This window comes from Leucopleurus acutus, assembly GCF_964270905.1.
Source record: "Leucopleurus acutus genome assembly, chromosome: 19".
Lineage (NCBI taxonomy): Eukaryota > Metazoa > Chordata > Mammalia > Artiodactyla > Delphinidae > Leucopleurus > Leucopleurus acutus.
In genome coordinates, this window is record NC_139161.1 from 46,154,764 (window position 1) to 46,180,610 (window position 25,847).

General features: G+C 41.1%; 1 protein-coding gene across 1 annotated transcript in view; it reads left to right on the forward strand.

Moving 5' to 3' along the window:
- The window catches only part of EFCAB5 (EF-hand calcium binding domain 5), a gene marked incomplete at its 3' end in the record, with an annotated part of 113,548 nt that extends 90,475 nt beyond the window's left edge, over nucleotides 1–23,073 (forward strand). Inside the window, 6 exon segments of the mRNA XM_082861027.1 lie at nucleotides 1,426–1,578; nucleotides 6,138–6,241; nucleotides 8,591–8,844; nucleotides 10,126–10,409; nucleotides 10,820–10,916; nucleotides 22,892–23,073. Of these exon segments, the coding sequence (XP_082717153.1) occupies nucleotides 1,426–1,578; nucleotides 6,138–6,241; nucleotides 8,591–8,844; nucleotides 10,126–10,409; nucleotides 10,820–10,916; nucleotides 22,892–23,073 (1,074 nt within the window).
- Nucleotides 23,074–25,847: the final 2,774 nt, after the last annotated feature.

Sequence of the window (25,847 nt, forward strand, 5' to 3'; positions counted from 1 at the left end):
TTACACATGGAAGGACTCAGCCTCAGTTGTCCATCTATGTCTCAGCCTGTCTGGGAAGATTGTTAATATGTGTCTGATTGCATTAATCATAGGAACAGCATTTTCTGCTATAGAACTGAAATCCAACTATTAGACTACTAACTAAAACCCAAAAAGTAGGAATGAACTTTTAGAAGGGACATATTAATGTTTTATTAATAGTGGTACCTTGAAATCCTTTGCTGTTTCCACAAGTGGTTCTAAATATGATATGCCTTCCTATAGTTCTTATTTCAGTGTTATAATTTTTGAGGATAAATAATGAAGGAAAAGCCTAAATGTTTCTCGAGTATTTGTGTTTTCATGTTAGATCTCAAAAAGGAGAGGCACTTTTAAGACTATAAAATAACTGGACCATTTCTACAAGCATTTAAATTTAATTTTATGAATAGAAATTTCAGTGAAGGAAGATTGAAAACCTTTATGGAGGCAATGGACTGGGACATAGCAGCAATCAGGAAGTTGCTATCATTTGTTCCCCTGTATGCTCTTGATGTTTATTTACCATTATTTAAATTTTTCTCCTCTCATTTACTGGATGTACAACTGAGGAAAGTGGTAGAATCGTTTTCCCTGGACATCTTTTTTAATAATAAGTTTCATTCTCATCAGACCTAAGAATCATGTGAAGATATTAAGAAGCAAAATGGAAGAGTATGGAGCTATCAGTAGGTGAACTATATATGGTCTTATTAGAGAATATGTCAAAGTGAATTCCAAATTGACTCTCTAGCCCTTGGAGGTAAAGGCTCCTGGGTTACCCTTAGATGCCTTGGGTCCTAATATAAAATGCAGATATTTTTGAAGAATTTTTGGTTCCTAGAGTTTCTTGACAAGAAGACCACAGATGGGTTCTAAGGACTTCCTGTCCCTTCTCTGTAGAACAGGCTCTCTTTACGTATCTAAGACGATGGTGTACTCTAGCGTGTTGCAGGCCTTGGAACCCAGCACACCTGTACTGCTTGCTGATCTGATGACAGTAGCCTTGTAAAGATGCAGACATTAATATTGCATCAGATCAGGGCAGCTCTTACCCATCTGTCGAAGGTTGGCATCAGTTCTTGGCTTTTAAACCTTTTTTTCTCATTTCAAAGTTTATCTTGTTCTTCTGACACTATTTTCTGATAGCACATATCACAGATTTCACTGGATGATTGTCAGGAAACACAGTAAGTTCGGTTGATCTTATGGTAGATCTCTCCTTACTTTTGATTTCACTGTGATTGATCCTTTTTTCATAGTAGAATCTGGAGCACTGCCTTTTGAGAATTGATGAATAATTTGTAGGAAGTAGATTATCAATTAAAAAGATAATCCAATTGATGCATTACTAATTATTTTGGTGTTTTAAATAGAAAAGGCAATTTAAATTTTCTGTCTCTACAGGGAGTTGCCCATGTTTTTAGTACTGCCTATCACTACGTCCACAGCCGAGAGCATATCCTGCATGTTGTGATCACTGGCATCAGCTGGCTCTACAACATCACATCCAGCATCACTGCCATCACTACATACTTCACTGAGCCTAGCCCAGCGAAGGTAGGCAAGGCTGGGCAGTGTTAGACCACCCCAGGTTAACAGAGTTTCTAGATACTATTGTCTTGCTCGTATTTTAAAGCATATTCAGTTAGCTATTATGCTATGACCCCAACTCAAGATCCTTGGTTGTGAGTGGCAGAAATCCATCAAACTGCCTTAGGCAAAGGGGGGCAGATTGATTAACTCAGGTAACCAAATGAAGAAAGGGCAGGAGTCAGGCTGGTTTCCGGGATGACCATCTGGGCTCTCTCATGTTATTTCTCTTCCCAGTTCTCACGTTTGCTTCCCTCTGCACTTTGGCTTTGCCCTTCTGGCTAAAGACAGGTTTTTTTCTACAGGGCAAGCCTGATGCTTAGTAACTAAAGAAGAATTTTTCTTTCCTGTTCAAATTTGGAAAAACCAAGGAAAGAAAACTCGTTTTGATCTATCCTGAGATATGTCCCTCCTGGCCAGGGTGGGAAATTTACAGTAACTGGCAGACCCCACCAGGATCATATGGGTGAACTGGGAAGGGATGAGGCACCCCTGTTTTGGAAGGACACCTTATATCACGCCAATCAAAAAAAGAAAAAAAAAGGCTCCCTATCTACAATGTGATGAGTTTTTGATGAATGTTTGCTTTGCTTCTTTACACTTAATGTTAATGTTAGGATTTTTCATGTGATAAGAATGGATGGAAAGGGGTCTTCGTTTCAAGAAGGCTAAACTATTCTGCACAGTGCCTGATCAGGTGGTGGCAACACGTTGATTGTCTTTCAGTCCTTTACCTGGCCGTCCCACAGGTGCCTCTCCCCTTCCTTTTTGGCTTCTTTTCCTTCCTTCCCTCCAGGTCCCCGCTTCCCTCCTTCAGTGGCTGGATCAAGCTGATGAGGCCTTGGCTAAAGAGGGCAGAATCACAGAGGTCTCTGATGGGGTGACCAGGCCAAGGAGGTGGAGAATGCCTAGTTGTGGGTGCTGCTCCTGGGGTGGGGTGGGGGTGGGAGCCTTCAAGTGCCTTCTGAACTGGGGCTGACCACCTGGTGTGTATGTGTTGGGTGGGCGGCGGTGAGAACCTCTCAGTATAGGGGGCAGACCACCAGGTCCCATAGGCCACAGACACAGTGGGGCCATAGCGTGTGTGGTCTGGCGAGCATTCCACTTGGCCAGCGTCTAAGCACTTTGTTGGAGCCCTCAGAGAAACAGCACCTAGGGCCCATGAAGAAGGTTAACATCGCCTATAGCAGTCAGCAAGAAGCGCAGCTGAAGGGGCGTGTAGTTTCAGAATTGTAATGCTTGGACAAGACCACAAGGGTCACTATCCATCTGACCCAAGGCCATCTTATGGAGGTGGAGACCATATCCCGACGGGGAGAGGAGGACCACTCAGCAGCCAGGGTCTGGGTGGGGTCACGGCCAGGTAGAGACCAGTACAGCCTGTCCAAGCCTGTAGTCAGGGGTTTGTCCTAGGTGGGAGATACTAGGTGAGGTTTTGATGTTAAAAGTGGCTGAGGATGGCTGTAGGGATACCTTTTTTTAAAGCATTCAACTATGGTAACTTAATAAGCCTCTCCCTTACTTTATGCAGCCCCCCCAGATCTACTCTCCTCTCTTCTCCAGCTCGCTCTGTACCTCAGAAAGTAGACTGAATCAATGGACTCCTTGGCCTTTAGCTTCTTCTTGGGATTGTCCAATGAGAGGCACCAGTAGGAGATTGGTGGGTAGAAGGAGAGGGAGGCTCTCCTTCTGCTTTTGGCTCTCCCCTCTGCCAGGTTGCTGTGGGTTAGCTGTGTTCTTCGACTAAAGGCCACTGTACCTTTAGTCAAGTGGCCCTCTCCCTCTCCTGTCTTCTCCAAGTTCCAGTAATTGCTTCCATCCCTTGCCTCTTCAGGCTAAAAGCGGTAGCAGCTCCCCATTGTTACTAGGCCTGGGATTCTAAGTACTGCCCATGCTTTCATAAATAGTCCCTTTATTAAACTCTCTTCAAATTAGCCAGTACTGGTGTGTCATCTGCTTCCTCCTGACATCCTGACTGATACAAATTATAAAGTAGATTCTGAGACATCCCACCTCACCTCATGCCCATGTTTCTGTAAGGTACAGAGTCATGGAGGAAAAAGAGTTCTCACTCTTTTGACAATAACTATAAATGAGGGAACATAGGAGTTTCAATTTCTCTTAGATATGAAACTCAGGCTATCTCTTTTATTGTGAATAATAATAAATATCATTATTATTATTATTTATTTAGTTTATCACCCCAAAGCACCTATGTCTAACTATTTCTTTGGAGCACCGAATTTGTTAAATATTTAACTGTGGTAGGCTGAATAATGTTTCCCCCCACCAAGACGTCCATATCCTAATTCCTGGAACCTGTAAATATGTTACCTTAGTGGCAAAAGGAATTTTGCAGACATGATTAGTATTAAGGACCTTGAGAAAGGGAGAGTGTCCTGGATTAGCCAGGTAGGCCCTATCGATTATACGTGTCCTTAAAAGCAGATAACCTTTTCTGGCTATGGTCCCTGAAAGGTGAAAGGATGGAAGAAGAGTCAGAGCGATGGCAGTGTGAGAGAGTTGACACTCTGTTGCTGGTTCTGAAGCTGTACAAAGACCCAAGGTCGCTAGGAGCTAAGGGCAGCCCCCAGCTGACAGCCAGCAAGGAGACCAAGACCTCAGTCTCTTACTTTCCTGAGGTCTAACATGTGCCTGGTTTGCTATCTTAAGTTATATCAAGTAGGCTTTTGAAAAAACAAAAGCCAGAGATTAGCAGGTGATTTCTGCTTTCCACCTCTCCACATTTCTTTTCTTAGGCAGCACAAACTTTCTGCTTGAGTGGGGAGGAGGGTGGTATACAATACCCCAATTAATGTTTCACATCCCACCATACATAATAGAAACCTTTTTAAAAATTTTTCTTTTATTTTGGCTGTGCTGGGTCTTCGTTGCGGTGCGCAGGCTCTTTGTTTCCGGCTTCTCTCTAGTTGCAGCACACAGGCTCTCTAGTTGTGGCATGCAGGTTTAGTTCCCCCACCACATGTGGGATCTTAGTTCCCCGACCAGGGATCAAACCCCCAACCCCAGCATTGGAAGGCAGATTCTTAACCACTGGACCACCAGGGAAGTCATGAAACCTTTTTTTTTTTTTAACCTCAGGGACTTCAAAAATGCTGTTACCCTGCCCAGAACATTCCCCCCACTTCACTCCATCACACTTAGGTCCTACCTGAAGCAAACTACAAACTTTACCAAGGGACATAAATTTTTTTCATAAAGTTAAAAAGTCATATCATGATTATTTTCACAAGAAGACCACTTTTTAAAAATATAATTTCTTACCAAAATTATTTTTAAATTTAACAAAATTCCAAGGTAAATTCCAGCATGATTTTTTAAATTGGCCAAATGATTTTAATCTTCATTTGGAAGAAGAATAAATGCATGAGAATAGCTAAGAAAATGAAGGATAGGAGGGAATTTACAGCCATGGTCTGAGGAAGGATGGCTGATTCTATTTCAAAGATTGAAATGATTAAAGCGAGGTTGATACATTGATGACATAAAAATGTAAAACTTTCCTGCATCAAAGTTATAAACACAACTAATTGCCACATATCTGACAAAGGATTAACAGTGTTATATAAAAGTCAATGAGATTTTGAAAATCCAAAATAAAAATAAGCAAAGGACAATTTTATTTAAACAAAAAACCTCATGCAAATGGTCAATAAACATGGGAAAAAATGTTCAATTGTTCTCATAATGAAATAAATACAAAGTTAAGTAGAAGATAATTTCTTACCTAATAAATTGAAAAAGATTTTTTTAAAATATAATTTGAAATGTCTGTTAGACATCTAAGTGGAGATATTGAATAGGCAGTTGGATATATGAGCTTAGTGTTTGGGAGAAATCCAGACTGGTAAATAAATTATATTTAAAACTACTCGAGTGGTTACACATTGTGAATGTATTTAATCCCACTGAATTGCACACTTATGAATGGTTAAAATGATAATATTATGCTGTGTATATTTTACCAAAACAAAACAAAAATCATGAGACTGGATGGGATGACCAATAGAATGAGTGAGGATAGGAAAAAAAAAATTCTGAGACCCAAACCTTGAGGCCCAAGTGTTTGGCATCATTGTGGCTCAAAATTATATTGACCTTGACCTATAATTTGAAAAACATTTTATATTACCTAAGCTTTTCTAATTTTTTTCTATTTATTTGTCCCCAAAAGTCTTAATGAGAGTATGAAGTCTGGGGGACTTCCTGGTGGTCCAGTGGTTAAGAATCTGCCTTCCAATGCAGGGGACAGGGGTTTGATCCCTGGTCGGGGAACTAAGATCCCACATGCCTCGGGGCAACTAAGCTGGTGCACTGCAGTTACTGACCCCACAGACCACAACTAGAGAGAAGCCGACGTGCCACAACGAAGAGCACGCACGCTGCCCATGCACCACACCTAAGACCCTGATGCAGCCAAAAACAAATAAATATTTTTTTAAAAAGAGAGAGAGTATGAAGTCTAAGTACTCCTCTCTCTAATGATATCTCTGCCTCTTTTCAAGGATTCAGACTACGTTTTACGAAATATGATGGTCACAGGGCACCTGGGTCTAACAGAAATCCACAGGAATCCCCCTATCATCTTTAGGAAGACTTGCATCTTCAGGTATGAGACATACCTCATGGTCTGTTTTGTTTGACTGCCAGCTTCTGCCTCTTATTAATATACACTGGCTCTCATTCTGATTGGGTTTTAAAGAAAAATTACTGCAGACCTTTGTCTGCCTGGGTCCTTTCCCCCTCAAGTCCTTTTTAAAACAGATTTCAATTTAGTGTTTTATTTTCTATAATTGTCCTGTAAACATGGAATTAACAAAAACCCACCATGGTTATGAAAAATACACCCACATCACTTAATCAGAACTCATCCTCTTAATGTTAACTAGCCTGTGGACTTGTATTTTTTATTTAAAGAAGACAGTCTGGGGCAAAGATGGGGAGGAGGCAAAGAATGTTGCCTTTAATAAACCCCCAGTTCTAGATAACCTTGAATGCCTCTCACCTGTGGAATGCAAAGACTATTAAACTGTGGACAGATGCAAAACAGATCTTAACTAGAATACATCTTTTGCAAAAAGGGACCACTGCTTCTTAGAGGGTCAGCATAGTTGAATAGGCGGTAACCTATCTCAGACTAGTAGGCTAATTTGACATTTAAGTACCTATGTTAATTCAGTTTCAGTTTGGCCTCATACCAGAATGTTCATTCAGTTTTAAGCTCTTTTCCATACAGTTATTCCTTGTGCTGGTCAAGAGTTCTACAGGAGTCCTTGTAACATCCAGACTTATAACCTCGGATTTCTGTGTGTAACTTAGAGTAGGTGCTTTTTTTTTTTTTTTTTTTTTTTTTTTTTTTTTTTTTTTGCGGTACGCGGGCCTCTCACTGTTGTGGCCTCTCCCGTTGCGGAGCACAGGCTCCGGACGCGCAGGCTCAGCGGCCATGGCTCACGGGCCCAGCCGCTCCGCGGCATGTGGGATCTTCCTGGACTGGGGCACGAACCCGTGTCCCCTGCATCGGCAGGCGGACTCTCAACCACTGCGCCACCAGGGAAGCCCAGAGCAGGTGCTTTTTGAGGACCTCTGTTGACCAAGAAAGCTTAGCATGATGTATCATTACTATGGTTATCATAAAGACACAAAGTGATGGCTCAGCTGCAGCAAGGGGTAGGAATAGCAAAAGAAGGACATAACCTTCCCTATCATCATAGGATTGATGTTATGAACTAAATGTGCTTTTTTTTGACCATGCCCTGCAGCATATGGAATCTTAGTTCCCCGACCAGGGATCGAACCCCTGTCCCCTGCAGTGGAAGCACGGAATCCTAACCACTGGATCACGAGGGAATTCCCTAAACGTGCTTTTGAGGCTATGCAAAGCACCAACATTTTTACAAATACCTCAAAGGAATGACATCTCAATATCATGTAAGGACTTCCCTGATGGTCCAATGGTTAAGACTCTGGGCTTCCACTGCAGGGGGCGGGGGTTTGATCCCTGGTTAAGGAAGTTCCGCATGCCAAAGTTCGGCCAAAAAAAAAAAAAAAGATACACTCAATATCATGTAGATGGGGAAAGAGAGAAAGAGATAAAAAGCTATACCTCACTAGAGAAAAAAGGAGCCACTACATTTCTATGAAAACCGCAGGTCCCTCACTGAAGCAGGTGCCCTGCCCAGATCCCCATGTACCTTCTGCGAGGGACCAGGTCCTACTGCTAATGACTTACACTGTAACTTTCTCTGGAGGAGCACCCTTGAGCAATGGGAGCCTCTCACCAGGAGGTGCCTAAGAGTTCTGTAAACACCCTCTCCACACACAACCCAAGCAGATTAGAGCTCTAATGACTGACAAAAGGCCTCTCCCCTGCCTCAAGGTGGAGCAGAGTCTGGGCACAATTTGCCTTCCAGAGCTCCCCTTGGGATCAGACTGAGGCTAGAGTTCACCTGAAATCACATTCTTGCTTAGCTCCTCCCCCTTGCCTATCGTGCTTTTCTCAGACCCTTACAGGTTTCTCCTGAGAGCACTCCCTCAATAAATCATTTGCACAGAGCATCCCTTTTCTCAGGCTCTGCTTCTAGGGCACCTGACCTAACACGCTCATTGTTCCTTCAGGCATTCAACCAATACGTATTGGACAATATTTAAACAAAAAACAAATACCCTCAGATAAGGATAAGTATATAGTAAAAACAATAAGGCAGGGTATTAGGGTGGAGCGAGACTCAGGTGCAGCTATTTTAGATTGTGGGGTCTGGGAGGGCTTCTCTATGAGGAGCTGAGGGAGAGACCCCTGTGAACTCAAGGGGTGGAGTGGTCCAGGCAGACGAAACAGCAACAAGGGCTGGTGCGGCTGGAGTGTAGTAGGCACAAGAGAAGGTGATTCAGTATGTTTGGGTGGAATGTTATGAACAGGCTGTTGTTTTATATCCTTATGCTTATTTGGTTTTGGTTTCAGAGATTTCCTCTTTAAGTGTACAGACAGTTCAGAAGTTGTTTTGGCCTCTGTCTGTGGAGAAAACCACATAGTAGTTCCACTTCGTGAGAGAACAGGAGAAGCTTTGGGAGCTCTCGATGTTAACATTGGCAGGAGTAAGATGTTGTTGTATCGAGAATTTAAAGATCTACAGAAAATGACGAAGGTGATCCAAGTTGCCTGCAATGAAATACTGGGCGAATTATCTGGAGAAATAAAGAAAAACTATATCTTAGGTATTGTGCATGTGGCGACCATCTGAATTCATGGATTTAAAAGGTTTTGGGGAAATCACAGACAATGCAATGCAGGATGCATTTTCTAAAATGAACTGTTGCAATATATAGATCTTTCCACATGGAAGGATTTCCTTCTTGCAGTCTTGGGCTGATGAGTATGGGCTATAAATTCTAGCGAAGGGTAAGGAATCACATTTTCTTGGCTAGAGTCATGGTTTTAGAACTGGAAGGACTCATAAAGGCAATATACAAGTAGCATTTATTGGGTTGGCCAAAAAGGTCATTTGGGTTTTTCTGTAACATCTTACGGAAAAACCCGAATGACCCTTCTGGCCAGCCCAATATAAAATGTCACATCATGTGTCAAACACTTTAAATATGTTATTTCAATTGGTCCTTACCATAACTCTATGAGGTGAATGGTGATTATTTCATTTTACAGATGAGGAAAGTAAAGTTCAGAGAAACAACTTGCACCAAATCACATAGTTTACAAGTGGTGAAGGCTGGATTTGCACCCCAGTTTGGGTGCTCTTTTCAGTACATTACACAGTGCTAACTCTTCGGAACATCTCATTTTACAGATAAAGAAGCTAACGCTCGTCAAAACAAAAGTCCAATAGCAAGCTAGTGCACGACCAAGTACAGGCCCCCGGTCCTTATGATTCCACATCCACTAGGCTACCCTTAGCACAAAATCAGTTTGGGCAGAAGGGAGGGAAGAAGGAAGCATGGAAACCTTTGGCTGCCTAGAATGGAATGACCAGAATTAGTAGAGTAACACTCTGGTGGGGTAAAACTGAAAGGTTTCTAGCCACTACACAGTGTGGGAGAAGAAGAAAAAAGAAAAGAAAACTCATGTCTTTTGAGCATCCACTATGTGTAAGACCTGGGGCTAAGCACTTTTACATATACCATCTCCTGTAATTCCCACAGCTCAACAGGGAAGTAGGGATCAGCTCTATCCTCACAGAAAATGAAAAGGAGGCTCAGAGAGACCGCAGAACCAATAAGGGGGAAAGTAGGTATTCAAACCAAGATCTAACTCCAAAAAAGTTTCCACGTTTCCTCAAAGCCTCTTCCTGTGAACTTCACCAGGTGTAATTCCATTTTTGCCTTTTGATTTCGTGACTAGAGAAACTGATTGTTTAAAACCATAGGATATGGTCTTCTTTTTCCTGAAGAAAAAAAAAAGTTTTACTATATTATGTTCAGAATCCTATTAAAAAGTAGTGTGTGTACTAAACAACAATGTGGGATGTCATTCTATCATTCCAGAAATTGAAAATGTGGGAGCAGTCCAGCGGGCAGGCATTCTTTTCTTCCGAGTCATGCTGAAAGAGCTACAACAGTGCCTCCGGCTGCTTACCTCCATGGACTTTGTGTCACTGTTGCTCTATGATTATGATCTTCTGGCAGAGCCAAAATCACCAGACAGCCAGTCCCAGGAGTTGGAAGCCAACATAAGACTAGTACAAGACATCCTAAAAGGGATTATCTTGTTCTTTCATCCAGAATTGGAATTATCAAGTGACTTAGGAAATTGGGATCAGTGTAAACTGGTAAGTTTTTTTTTAAGTACACTTTATTGAAAAATATCCTACACAAGTTTAGATATACAAATCATAATTGCACAAATCCTAAGTATAGAAAGGCAAGAATTTTTACACAATGAACATTTGTAACAGGCACCTAGATCAAGAAACAGAACATTAGTGGCATCCCCAAAGCTGTCCTCTGTACCGTACCCTCTCCCATCACCAGCTTCTCACACACACACACACACACACACACACACACACACACACACACATGCACACTCACCCTCGGGTAACCAGAATCCTGACTTCTAACACCATAGACTGGTTTTGCCTGTTTTGAAGTGTATATAAATGGAATTATGTAAACTGATGAATTGGGCACTCTACTTCCACTTGTTGATGATTCCATAACTTTTGTTCTTTGTTCACAGTACGTTAACCAATACTTAGTCGAGAATATTTGTGACTTTGATCCAACTGCTAGGAAACTGAAGGTTAATTTAAAGCTCATTGATGAATATATCAGAGGTAAATTTCCACTTAATTTTGGTCTAAATCTATACCAAGAGCAACAAAACACAGTTGCAATCCAGAGACTTTTATTAGAATAAAGCAAGTGGCTCATACATTCAATTTTTAGGGGAAAATAGTTCTGATTATAGTCTTCTAAAAGGAGGGGCATTGTCTGTAATCTACTGCAATCCCCAAAGTGACTGTCTGTGCCACACGTATGAGAATTCAGAAGCACCTCTGTCTCCCACTTATTGACTACATGTTCATAATTCGCTAAAAAATAAAAGCAAATAGGGGCTGCAGTGAGACTAGGAGACAAGTATGTTAAGCAAAAAGGCAGCTATTACCTTTAGTTCCCATGAAGAACCGAAGAAAATAATAGATTATGAGTCTTTATAGACTAGTAATGTAGACTTTTTGGGAGGAGCATCAGCAGGAATCAAAGCAGTGAGGCTCCCAGGTTGGAAAAGGTGATGAGCTCTTTGACCACAGAGAACTGGTAACATATAAGGGTAAATATGCATATACAAGCACACATTTCTCTATGTGTGTATATTACCCCACCAGAGACCTAAGGCCAGTTTTGTTTTGTTCTGTTTTTGTTTTTTGCTGCTCGGCTTGTGGGATCTTAGTTCCCCAACCAGGGATCGAACCTAGGCCCTCGGCAGTGGAAGCACAGAGTCCTAACCACTGGATGGCCAGGGAATCCCCCTGAGGCTGTTTATATGAATAGAACAGTAAAAAGCGAACTTAAAAATTTGGTTCTTTTTTTTTTAACTCATTAAAAAAACTAATCATTAATTGGAAAAATGGCTCTGTAGAAATCTCTTCACTAAGCCTATCCATCTCTCCCCCACTCTCTTTGGAGACTCTGGACCAAGTCACAAGGGTTTCTAGACTTCTGTGACACCTATATTAGGCAGAGCGGCTTAGAATCAGACTCCTAGGACAAGAGAAAGGAAAAGGCAACTCGGGGGAAGACAGCCACACTCTTCAGGCTGTCTGTGGCAGTGGAAGCACGTAGCACAGCGGAAGCACAAAGCAGTGAGCGAGGACGGGTGGATGAGAGAGAGAGAGATCTTCTGGCTTAGGAAGGAGAGATACTCCCAGAAGTTCGGGAGTGCTAGACACGAGATTCACATAAAAGTTAACATGGGGCTTCGCTGGTGGTGCAGTGGTTGAGAGTCTGCCTGCCGATGCAGGGGACACAGGTTTGTGCCCCAGTCCGGGAAGATCCCACATGCCGTGGAGCAGCTAGGCCCGTGAGCCATGGCCACTGAGCCTGCGCGTCCGGAGCCTGTGCTCCGCAATGGGAGAGGCCACAACAGTGAGAGGCCTGCGTACCGCCAAAAAAAAAAAAAAAAATAGTTCACATGAATTCATGTGGACCGAGAGTGGTGTGAGTAAAGATTAGAATTCCTGTTTGGAAGGTCTTCTGCGTGCCCTCAGGGCCATGGACTGATTCACAGAGCCTCTGCATTCACAGGTGTTGCAGTTATCACTTCTAAGGTGCTGTTTAAGGAAAACAGTAACGGCAGCAGCAACAAAAACGAATACGTGTTCACTATATATTTGTATACACTGTACTTGGTCTATACTTGTTCACTGTTCACTGAGGACTTAAAACTCTAGCAGAAATATTTTCTATGTCAGTGCCTAGTTGCTGCTCTTCCCTTTGGAGTAGATTTAGTCCCTGCCTTGGGCCTGGCACTGCCCCATGTGTGACCCGTTTGTCTAATTGAGATTCTCCCTGAGTCCCTACTCCACTTTGGTCCCCATCCAACCTGCCAGCCCCTTGGCCTAGAACCAGATCCTGCTGCCACTTGTGTCCCTTCAAACCGATGTTCCCCTTCTTGGGCAAGGACTCAGGTACCCCCCAGTGTCCAGTCCAGTCCCTCTGTCAGATAGGAGCTAGGGATGAGGATCAGGCCCCTCCCCTCTCCACCTTGAAGGCATGTTCAGGAATTGGCTCTCAGCCCTTAATAAAGGCATCATCCATGGCATTGTACCAATGCTTCAAGGGAGTTTCTTCAGGCTCACCTCCGATTTGCCTATCAGAACTACCTCCTGTTGTCATATATAGCTCTTTTGTTTCAGGAAAACATGCAAATTTCTGTTTCCTTTGCTTGCCCCCACTTTGGACTGTGCTAGCTGATTCCTGAGTAGCCTTGATCTCCAATGCTCCCCACCACTTTCTCTTCCAGCAGTGTCCTCAGGTGCCAGGAATTCCAACTGCAGTTAACAGAGCTGGATTCAGCCAGAAGCTAATATCCCCTAGGCTCCCCTACCACGGCCACCAAACCTTTAGCATTACCACAGTCTCTGAATCAATCAAGAAAGTTCAGACCACCCAGGTACCAACCCTCTCTCCTTCAGATGCAATTGTATCAGGAAATCCTAAGCTCCGCATTTGGGGAAAGGAAAGAGAACTCCTGGGGCACCCTTCTGCTTGTGCCAGAAAAAGGGGAGTCTTCTGGCAGGGCACTCTGCTGCCCAAGTTTATCTGAGCCTTCTTCTAGAAGTAAGTAAGGCCCCTACTCAATGACTCCACCCGGCATGAAATGCCACCAATACCTATAGGTTCTGCCCAGGATGGGGAGGGACTTTTGGCATAGCTCCAAACTCACCAAACCTTCCAAACTGATGATTTTGCCAAGAAAACAGAGTCAGGGCTGGTGATGTGCCCACACTTTTTTAGGGCTTCTGCTTCCAACTCTCACTCCACTTCATCCTAGCTCTAGCGAGATCATACGGTATTTGTCTTTGTCTGACTCATTTCACTTAACCTAATGCCCTGAAGTTTCATCCATGTTGTTGCAAATGGCAGGATTTCCTTATTTTTTATGACTGAACAATATTCCACTATATGTATATATCACATTTTCATTATTCATTCATCTGTCAGTGAACACCTAGGTTGTTCCCATGTCTTGGTTATTGTAAGTAACACTGCAGTGAACATGAGGGGTGCAGATATCTCTTCAAGATAGTGATTTCATTTCCTTCAGATGTATACCCAAAAATGGAATTGCTGGATCATATGGTAGTTCTATATATAATGTTTTGAGAAAACTCCATATTGTTTTCCATAGTGACTGCACCAATTTACATTCCTACCAGCTGTGCATAAGGGTTCTCTTTTCTCCACATCCTGGCCAGCATTTGTTATTTCTTGGGGTTTTTTTGTTTGTTTGGTTTTTGTTTTGGTAATAGCCTTTCTAGCAGATGTGTTGTGATATCTCATCGTGGTTTTGATTTACATTTCTAGAAAGGGTTATTTTATATTCTGGTGGAATTCCAGGCAGCTGTGTCCCACCTTTATATTGAGACAGTCACCTTTGCAGGAGCACTGGGCAGCTTTGTTCAGCAGGCTTGGCTTCCCAAGACTATGCCATTGCATGTGAATGTTGCTGACATACTTCCCTGTGGGGGACCCACTGACTCCAGTGACCACTCCCGGACAGCTGTGCATAGTGCATCAAAAGCCTGCTACCCTCTGTTACTCTGCCTAAAGTACTCATGTAGTTAGCCTTCTTTACCTGAAGACCCGTGACCTGACCACCTTGTAATGGATCTGTTCTCCTCACTCCATTTTGGACCTCTGATGCCAGCCTCGCCTGGTTTTTCTGTCCCATGTCCCCTTCCCAGTGGGTTTGGACAGATGTTTTCTACCAGGAAATGTTCTCAGACCTAGAGGTAAGAAGAGCTGTCTCCCATTCCAAGTGTGACCACAATCACTTTGCTATCTAGAAACTGTGTTTCTGCAAGTAGCCATACTTCCTCCCCACACCTAAATCCAAGCGTCTATAGGTGCACAGACACTGGTCTCAGCAGGAGTTCCCCAGGCCCTCCACTTTTCCTGCGAGAGACCCAGGGCTCCTCTTCCAAAGCGGCCACAGCCTCAGTGCTATCACCATCTATACAGAAACTCACCAGCTTCCTCCATAAAATACCACCATGATCCTCCAAGAATGACAATGGAGGGAGATGCTCTACCATCAGGGGGCAGGACTGCTGGACTCACAGCCCTGATTAACTTCTGTCCTCAAGATTCACCTTTACCCCGGGAGATCTTTCCCTAATTGCTATTGCCACCACCGTGGTGGCTCTACTGCGTGCTGTTCTCCATCCCTCTCCACTCCAGAAGTGGGGCAAGACTCTCTCCTTCACCTCCCACTGCACAGCTAAAGATCAGACAGGATTCTACCAACCATCCAGAAATAGCACATATGAATACAGCACTGAACTGAATCTGCAACTGTGAGGATGTGCCGGGTTCTTTTAAATGAGTCAGAATGAAATGGACAAGAAACCAAGAAAATTGTTTTGTCCTATTTGGCTTGGATTTGGTTATAGTTCCCTACCACCTTTTCAAACCTAGTATTCTTAGATAGTGGCCTCTTCCAAGACTTGTTCCTACTTGTCGGAAAAGAGCTGCTATCACAGTTAGATCTGGGTTTAAGAGAGAGTCTAGAGTGTGATATTTATGAGTTGCTCACGAATTTCAGGCTCTAGAGGTAGAAACATCCATTCCGTTCTAGAATAGATTCCCTTGTCCTGAAAAGAACCGCTTAAAGGGCCCTTTTAGTTAAGATATGAGACAAGTACTCACACACTGTTCAGGAACTATTTTGGAATTTGGTAAAGACCTGGGGCCTAGATGCTTGCCCATTTCCCATGCATTTCCCTTCCAGTTTCAAGTCATCTGGGGGAAAAAAAAAGAGAAAAATTAAATTAGCTATTTTCTTTCATTCCTTATCACTCCTTCTGATTTTAAATTTTGAAGTTTTCCAATAGTAGTTATTGAATTATGAGAAAAATGGTTTTGTCAAGGTAACATCCCATTGCTTTGATATCTGATAAAGGCTGTTGAAAATCAGTTTAATGAGAACATTTTTCTATTTAAGGCAAACATATTTTCCAAGTTCCTTTGTCACTCATTTTTTTCATTTCAGTGGATGTTAAAACAATCTTTTATCCCAAAAGGATTATAAAAATTATATCATACTTTTTTTTTTTTTTTTTTTTTTTTGCGGTACGTGGGCCTCTCACTGTTGGGGCCCCTCCCATTGCAGAGCACAGGCTCCGGACGCGCAGGCTCAGTGGCCATTGTTCATGGGCCCAGCCATTCCGCGGCATGTGGGATCCTCCCAGACCAGGGCACGAACCCATGTCCCCTGCATCGGCAGGCGGACTCTCAACCACTGCGCCACCAGGGAAGCCCTATATCATACTTTTTATTAAAGTACTTTAAAAGGTCAAATAGAACTAAAAGCCTTCTAACAAAGAAGTCACTAGCCCATCCCTTTCCTCTCTTTTCCCCAGTTCCTCTCACCATGCAATTCTTTTTGACTCTTTTGACTGTTTCTTCTGTTGTTTTCAAATTTTCTATATTTCTAATATTATGCACTATTGCTATCTTTTGAGTCATTAACTTAAGCCTTGTCAAATGGTTTTCTTCTTATAGATGAAAGTTTAGTTCTGTTATACCACAATTTTCTTACCTTGCCCTCCCAATGAAATTGTATTACTATTTGGAGTTAAATCCAAATGCAATGTTTACATGATTTTGCCTATTCAGATATCCACAGCTGAACATTGTAGCATATTTTGATCATTCCTTTTTCATTTTTGTTTTTCCTGAAGTAAATAATTGCCTTTTATTTTTTAAATTGCTTAGTTTTCTTTGTACTTCATAATTATTCTCACCCCTTCTATTTGTCTCTCCGTATTTTTAATTTCCCAAAAGGTCAGTTTTACCAGGTAATTTTTGTTGGTTTCAATTTCTTTTTTTCTTGAAGCCATCCTTTCTAGAGATCTTAATTTTCTTTGAATCTGGGGCCTTCCCCCACCCCAGATCTGCTCCTTAGCTGCCTTCCTGAAATTTATTTTGCTGCCGTCAGAGGCATTTACTTTGCCATTCTCTTCGTTCATTCTTCCTCGATCTACTCCCATGTTTTGAGGTAGCATATCTCTAGTAGTTTCCTGAGCACTAGTGCATGAATGGTAAATTTTTTGAGACTTTTCACGTCTGAAGATGTTTTTATTCAACTGTCACATTTGATTTGTAGTTTGCTAGGAAGTGTAATTTTAAAGACATTGCCCCATTGTCTTTTTTTTTTTTTTTGGCTGCGTTGGGTCTTCGTTGCTACGCCCGGGCTTTCTCTAGTTGCAGTGAGCGGGGGCTACTCTTCATTGCAGTGCGTGGGCTTCTCACTGCGGTGGCTTCTCTTGTTGTGGAGCATGGGCTCTAGGCACGCCGGCTTGAGTAGTTGTGGCACGCGGGCTCAGTAGTTGTGGTGCACAGGTTTGGTTGCTCCGAGGCATGTGGCATCTTCCCGGACAAGGGCTCGAACCCATGTCCCCTGCATTGGCCGGCGGATTCTTAACCACTGCGCCACCAGAGAAGTCCCCCATTGTCTTCTTTTAGAAATTGAGATATAATTCACATACCACAGATTTCACTCTTTTAAAGTATACCATTTAGTGGTTTTTAGTATGTTCACCAGGTTGTGCAATCATCACCACTATCTAATTTTAGAATATTTTCATCACTTTAGAAAGAAACCTGGTACCCATTAGCAGTCACTCTCCTTTGCCCCTCCCCACCCCAGCCCTTGGCAACCACTGATCTACTTACAGTATCTATATATTTGCCTATTCTGGACATTTCATATAAATGGAATCATACAATAGGTGGCTTTTGTATGTGGCTTCTTTCACTTAGCATAATGTTTCAAGGTTCATCTATGTCCAAGCATGTACCAGTACTACTTCATTACTTTCTTATAGCTGAATAATAGTCTATTATAAGGATATACCACATTTTATTTATCCATTTATCAGTCGATGGACATGTGAGTTGTTTCTACTTTTTGGCTATTATAAATAATACTGCTATGAATATTTGTTTACAAGTTTTTTTGTGAGTATATGTTTTCAGTTCTCTTGACACATAACTCCGAGTGGAATTGCTGGGTCATATGGAAACTCTATGGTTAACTTCTTGAGGAAATGGCTCCGTTGTTAGAAGAAACTTGGAAACTTCCAAGCTTGCTGTTGAAACGAAGTCTGAAGCCTTTCTGATTCTGCGCATGTAACTTTCAGATTCTGTGCATGTTTTGTTTTGTTTCTCTCCAGAAGCTATAGAATTACTCCTTTATCTCCAAGACTGTGAAATTTCATAATGATATATCTTGATGTGGGTCTGTTTTCATCCATTGATCTGAGCACTCACTGGGCCTTTTCAGTTGTGAAACACAGGTTCTTAAGCCCTGATGATTTCCTCCATGGCATCAAGGCTGCTACTTACAGCTGTGCAGTCTGTGCACTGCACAGATGTGCCCTGCTGAGGATGGTGGGGGCTGAAATCTAACCAGAATTCCATACACTAAACTGTGTGCTTCAGCTTAAGGCTATATCTGCTTGGAGGAGGGGTATCTCTTTCCTCACACCTTTTTCTTTCTTTCTTTTTTTTTTTTTTTTTTTTGCGGTATGTGGGCCTCTCACTGTTGGGGCCTCTCCCGTTGCGGAGCACAGGCTCCAGACGTGCAGGCTCAGCGGCCATGGCTCACGGGCCCAGCCGCTCCGCGGCATGTGGGATCTTCCCGGACAGGAGCACGAACCCATGTCCCCTGCGTCGGCAGGCGGACTCTCAACAACTGCGCCACCAGGGAAGCCCTCTTTTTTTTTTTTTTTTAACTTTTAATTTTATATTGGAGTATAGCTGATTAACAGTGTTGTGATGGTTTCAGGTGCACAGCAAGGCAACTCAACCATACACATACATGTATCCATTCTCCCCCAGACTCTCCCCCATCCAGGCTGCCACGTAACATTGAGCAGAGTTCCCTGTGCTATACAGTAGATCATACACCTTTTTCTCCTCAGCAAGCCGTGTGCTTATAGAGTATATTCATCCATGGTAGGTGTCTTTTTCTTATTTACACAAAAATGACCTAGAGGTTAGTGGAGGCCCTACCCTCCCTTTTCTGTGTTCCCTCTTTGGAACTCCTCCTATTATTCAGACATGGGATCTCCTAGATTCAGCCTCAAAAATCCCTGTATTTTCTGTCCTATTTTCCATCTTTTTGTCTTTTTGTTTCACTTTCTGAGACATTCTCTCAACTTTTAATCCTGTTGAATTTTTGTTTCTGTGCATTTTAATGTTTGAGAGCCTTTTGTTGCTCTTGTTCTCTAAATATTTGCTTTCTACAACATGTTGTTCATATTTCATGAATGCAATGTCTTGTCTCACTGAGAGTATTAATGTTAAGTATTTTTTGAAGTTTTCTTCTCCCTGTTGTTTCTCATCTTTCTGTTTTAGTGTTTTGGTCTCTGTATCTCATCTTCTCTACATCACACCACTGGGCAACCTTCCCTCCCCAACCTTAGAAATTTATTCCTCAGAGAGGGTAACCTAGAATTTCTCTGGACTGGGGGACGTCAGACACAACTGAGAGGGAGAGTACCAGAGTGAAAACAGGGAGAGTATTAGTGTGTTTACTGAATGCAAAGACCCCTGTAGGCTTCCCACACTAAGCTCCAAACAAAAAGGAGCAAACAACTGATACCTGTGCCATTGGAATACAAGAAAAAATATCATTCAACTTTTATTTGTAATGGTTTTATCACATCAATAGCGAGTTTCTATTTTTTGTTTAAAAGTGTTTTAAAATAATTTAATTTAAATAAACAGTAAAGGGACTTCCCTGGTGGCGCAGTGGTTAAGAATCTACTTGCCAATTCAGGGGACACGGGTTTGAGCCCTGCTCCAGGAAGATCCCACATGCTGCAGAGCAACTAAGCCCGTGCGCCACAACGACTGAGCCTGTGCTCTGGAGCTCGCGAGCCACAACTACTGAGCCCACGTGCCACAACTACTGAGCCCACGTGCCACAACTACTGAAGCCCGTGCGCCTAGAGCCCGTCCTCCGCAACAAGAGAAGCCACTGCAGTGAGAAACCCGTGCACCGCAACGAAGAGTAGCCCCCGCTCACTGCAACTAGGGAAAGCCCGCATGCAGCAACAAAGACCCAATGCAACCAAAATTTTTTTAAAAAGATACACTGCTTGCTGATCTTGGGTTAGATTTTAGTTGAAAGGAGCAGTTACACTTTAACTTTTGGACTTGAAGCTTAAGGACTTCATTCTTTATTGCTTCGCACATCTTTCTAATTGTCTATAATTCCCAAAGGATTAATCCAGTGTTAAAGCAGAGATCCATAAATGGAATTTTAATTATAAATATCCTATAATACCCCAATGTTTTCAGCAGAATGAATTCCCTATGTAATTAAAAGTTTGATTAAGCTAGACCCTACAAAAATACCATAAAGTGTTTCTGAATTAATAGGTTCATAAACAGAGGTTCAAAGTTTGACCCAGCAAGTCTTTAAACTCAGATATATTCAAATAATTTACTCTATCCTTTACAAAGGAAGAATTACTAAATCTATGCACATTGGAGCTCTGCTGAACTGCAGAGATCTGGCGTCTATCCACCACAAGAGGGCAGTAACACTCAACCGTTGTTACTGGGAACCCAGCCGACCGATGGAGGCTTCATTAGAGAAATCATTAGAGCCAGTTGTTAAGGCATCAATCTCTCATTGAAACGGGGCAGGGAAACAGGAACCTCCACCAGACAGGTTCGGAGCTTCTGTCCTCGGTAACAGTAAGACAGGAAATAAGCAACAGGGGCTTGTGAAAGGGAGCGACGTCGCTCCCCGTCCTCAAATCCTTGAATCACCGTGGAGATGGCTATTAGCTTAATAATGGCTGCAGATAGGGGTCTGATCATTTGGATGTCGGATAAGAACACTGGCAGGCGTCAATGCAACAGGGCTCTTAATGGGGATCTGGAAAAGGCAGAATAAAGGCTGTGGGCAGAAGCAGAGCTGTTATATCTCAGAAAATTAGTTAGGACTGGTATTAGGAGTGTTCTAGAGTGAAGTTTTATTTAATTTAGATTCATAACATTGGAATATTATGATAAAGTAATCTTTGCAGCCTATAGCATTAACTTTTAAAGCTTCCAGGAAGCTAATTAATACAAAAAGCGATCAATTATAACAAATGCATCTCAATATTTTAAGTATGTATGTTATTGGTCTAGTATTACCCATAATATCATATGAATCAGGGTTTTTTTTTTGTTTTTTTGTTTTTGTGGTATGTGGGCCTCTCACTGTTGTGGCCTCTCCCGTTGCGGAGCGCAGGCTCCGGACACGCAGGCTCTGCGACCATGGCTCAGCGGCCATGGCTCACGAGCCCAGCCGCTCCGCGGCATGTGGGATCTTCCCAGACCGGGGCACGAACCCGTGTCCCCTGCATCGGCTGGCGAACTCTCAACCACTGCGCCACGAGGGAAGCCCTGAATCAAGTATTTTTAATGTGCTCTCATGACCAGCATCTGTTTTAATTTTTATTCATAATTGTCACTAATGTTACTGAAAAGACAGTATTTGAAAAGCCTAACTTAATTATTCCACAATTTAATGTTGTTTCAATCAACATTTATTAAACACCTACAACTGAGAGAAGACAGTACCTCTGTGTGTGTGCGTGCATGTGTTAAAACAGAATTTTAGAAAATTGTACCCACATGTTTTAAAGTGAGCTTCAAATAAAAATGAGACTTGAGTATGTTTTCCATATTTTATGTGCCTTTCCTGTCCCACATTGTACCTTTGTGGTAGTGATGCCTTCAAAACCATAGAAAGTCTAAGCCTAATTCAGGGAAATTTGTTCCTTCATGTTGATAGAAGATAGGGAAATAATATATGTTCTGTTTTGTCATCCTAATAGATATCCATAAGTGACATAATTGTCAGTGTTGTTAATGAGCTACTGTATAGAAAGCATTTAAAACCTCTTATTCAATTATAAGTATCACTTATTAGTTTGATTCAACTCAAATCAGCAAACATTTATTGGGTTAGGAACTGTATTAGACACTAGAAGTAACAAAAATGAGCAAAACATAGACCTGAGGGTAGAAGGCACCTGAAAGAAGGAAGGTAATTAACATTTTTTTGAGCAACTACTCTGTGACAGATTTTTGCATATCTTTTCTCATTAATCCTCATAGCAATTCTGAGTTATCTCTGTTTTTTGGAAGAAAAAACAGGCTCAGAGCAATTAAGTGACTTTTTTCAAGGTCACAAAACTAGTTGGGGTACGGCCAAGATTAGAACTCAGATCCTTTCAACTTTAAAGTATATTCTCTTTCCATTGGACCATTCTATCTGAATATTAGTCACTGACTGACTCCTGGGAAAAAGTAACTTTTACGAATGGCAGCTTAATAGTTAGCAGTCTAACAAATGAAATGTTTTGGTGTACAGTGATTATATGTTTAAAAATAATTTTTAATTAGGAAATATTTCAAACACAGAAGTTAGAGACTAACACCTGTGTAGTCATTATGGAGCCATATTCTGTATCCAAGCTTAACATTATGCATGGTTGAGTCAGACTTTCTTAAAGAAAGAAAACATTATAGGAACAGTTGAGACTTTCTATACCCCTCCCTGATCCCATGCTCTTCTCTTCCTCCCTAGAGCTAATATTATTATGAATTTGGTGTTTATCAGTTTCATCATGATTTCTTACTTTTACTACATGCCTATGAATCCATAAACAATATAGTATTTTCAGGTTTTAAAATTGTTTTTAACTATATCCAAAAGAACATACTATTCTACAACTTACTGTTCTCAACAGTATGTTTTTGAGATTTATCCACAATGATATATGTAGCTCTAGTTCTTTGTTAAATGCTGTGTAGTATTCCATTATATGAATATAAGGAAATTTATTTATCCATTTTCCTGTAATTACATATTTAAACAGGATTCTGCTATGGTTTTGACTCAAAATATATCGAATGAACTTCTGTCATAATTTATATTTTATATTTTAGTATTAAAATATATTTTAGTAATAAAAGTACAAAACTATTCACACTTTCTTTTTTCTTGGTGCAGATCATTCTAGAATTGAAGTATGGACATTTGGTAATACTGCTATCGAATACTTATACCACTGGGCACACATCTGTTCAGCTCTTATGAAGCTGAACAAAAAAATAAGTAGTGCCATTTCACCCCCATTGCCATCCGAGACTGACTCCTATGTGTATGCAAAATGCCAGGGGGAAGCTTGCTAGGGAAATGCTAATGGAACTGCTACTGTATTTACAGTATTTTTGTCATGTTCAGTTTTGTTTGTTAACTATAAAATAAAATATTTTCATTTGGAAAGGAGTGCCACATAAACATATTCTTCTCCTAGACATTTATCTCAGTGCTTTATAAAACCAAAAGTGCTACCTAAGGAGAAATTTGATCTAAAAAATATCCAGTTAAGGTAGCCATAACGAAATGTATGTTATAGAATATATTTTAAAGTTTCCTTTTAGTTTTAGCATTGTATCTGGCATGGGACTATTACGGTTCGTTGGGCAGTTATTTTAATTTTTTTAAAGTACAAGCGAAGAAAGACTGAGGATTTAGAAAAAATGGCAGTTTTTACATCAAAAGAGCACCAAGTAATAAAGATTTTAAGAAATGGACTGGGAATTGTTTTTCTAATTTTTCAAAGACTTATATGAGCACCACTTCCTCCCCATCCCCATCTCCACCCCCCACCCCTACTTACCTTAACAACTTAAAAGTTATTTCAATGAATAGAAATTCTGGGAAAATGTTTGTCCATGACTCACGGAAAAAAGAAGACACTTTTTTTAAATAACAAAATCCTCTCAAGTTCAAGAACTGCAAAAAGAATTTATATTTATTTAAAGCTTCTTACTACAGCAAACTTTACTGCTCTGTTGTGAGATTTCATCTTTGCAATAAGATATCTGATGACAGAGTCCATTTTTAATAAAATTTTGGGAAATTAAACTTCATTTTCTTTATTTGGTTGACAAAATGTGATGTGTTCCAAACATCTTATATTTTGAGATTGGAGGTCCCTTTTTAACCTTTTCTGATAAGATGGCAGTGTTATTACCAGGCCTCATCTCTTGGATGATCGCATGCCCAGTTTTAACCTATAAGCCTGTTTCATATTTGGAAGTGGTCTTTTCAGGGCATTTGCAGCAACATTTCTAGGAACAATGTTCTTGAAGATATTAAACTGATAGCCACATATCATGATGGCTTCAGATCAAGCTTATAAAGAGTCCACTGTGAATACAAATGGCATTTTAGGCAGCAAGGAGGGGAAATTTTTGCAGACTGCCACCTGTTTAACCATTATCATGGTTATTATTTTATTAGCTCTTTCTCCATAGTTTATAGGTAACAATGATACTGCATGGTGTAGACCATCCAGACCACTTTCCTTTATCATGGAGTTAACTAAATGGCATCCAGCTTAATGATAAAATTATCACACACTTGCATGGCATTTTAACTTGTTTGAAGTATCAGCATTTTCACATACTAGCTCATTTGATCCTCCTCATAACGTGTAAGGTGGCAGTCTCGATATTACAATACTATGCCCATCTTATAACCAAGGAAATAGGTTCAAAGAGTGAGTTATTTAGGTCACAACTAGAGGCACACACATGTCCTAATTTCTGTTTTATTGCTCTTGCCAGCATTCCAGACATCTCACCAACACTTTCCAGACTTTACTAGGCTAAAGACTATGCTATTAGTCTTTTGGAAACTACTTTAGAATTAAGCAACCAACAGGGTTGAATTTATCTAACTATCGTTCAAGTAAAATCCTATCCCTTAACACCAGGAGTTTACTCTTTTAGTGAAGAGGATGTTATTTATGCTTGACAAAAATTTAGATGTAGGTTTATATTTAAACTATTTATTTGACTCAATAGATTTATTGATTTATTTGTATTTACATATACTTCAGAAGCTTAGACTTGATTAATTGGATTTTTAAATTAGCTCTTTCTCCATATTTTATAGGTAACAATGATACTGCATGGTGTAGACCATCCAGACCACTTTCCTTTATAATTACAGCTTTCCATGGTCCAGAAACAACATAAGGTTTCAAGACAATGATATTGGAATCCCAGAAAAGCTCCTATTGGCTCTTTTAACAGCTTTATTGAAATATAACACATATATTATACAATTCACATACTTAATGAAAATGCTTTTTAGTATATTCACAAAATTGTGCAACCATTTACAACTATCAATTTCAGAACATTTTCATCACCCCCATAAAAACTCCATACCTATTAGCAATCACTCCCCATTTTTCCCCACCCCAGCCCTAGGCAACTACTAACCTTGCTTTCTCTATGGGTTTGCCTGTTCTGGATATTTTATATAAAAGGAATCATACATTATGTGGTCTTTTGTGACTGACTTCCCATTCCTTCATAATCTAAATGTGATCAAGCAACCAGCTGCCCTTAACTTCCACAGACATCCCCAATCTACGGACTCAGAAGACCCTTTGCAGGTAATTTAGGGAATGTTCATTCCTCTTCTGTAAGGTTTTATGCAATGCCACTCCCACCTAACCCCACCCTACATCATCAACTTTATGTTCCTCCCCTCCCCTCCATGACCTTATTACAAAGACTTCTCAGCAGGCAAGATCAATTCATTAAATATTGCCTATGTCTTTCTCTGTAGGCATTGTAATTCCCCTTGGTGGGTGTTCCATCTTCTAGTCATTAACCATATTTTACCTCTCCTCAACCTACTGCCTGAGCTTAAAGGCAATGGGAGAATACAGAAGCTTGCATTATATAGGATATCGAGCTGGATAACTTTGTGTAACTAATTCCCCATCCAGTCTCCATAAGTAAGAGGCAGACAGCCCAGGCAGGAGGCTTTATTTTTACCCTTTATCGATTCTTTTTATTTTAAGCAAAATAACACATGCTCATAGTTTAAAAAGTCCTTCTGTCATACAAGGTCTATCAAGACCAGAGCATTTCCCAGCTCA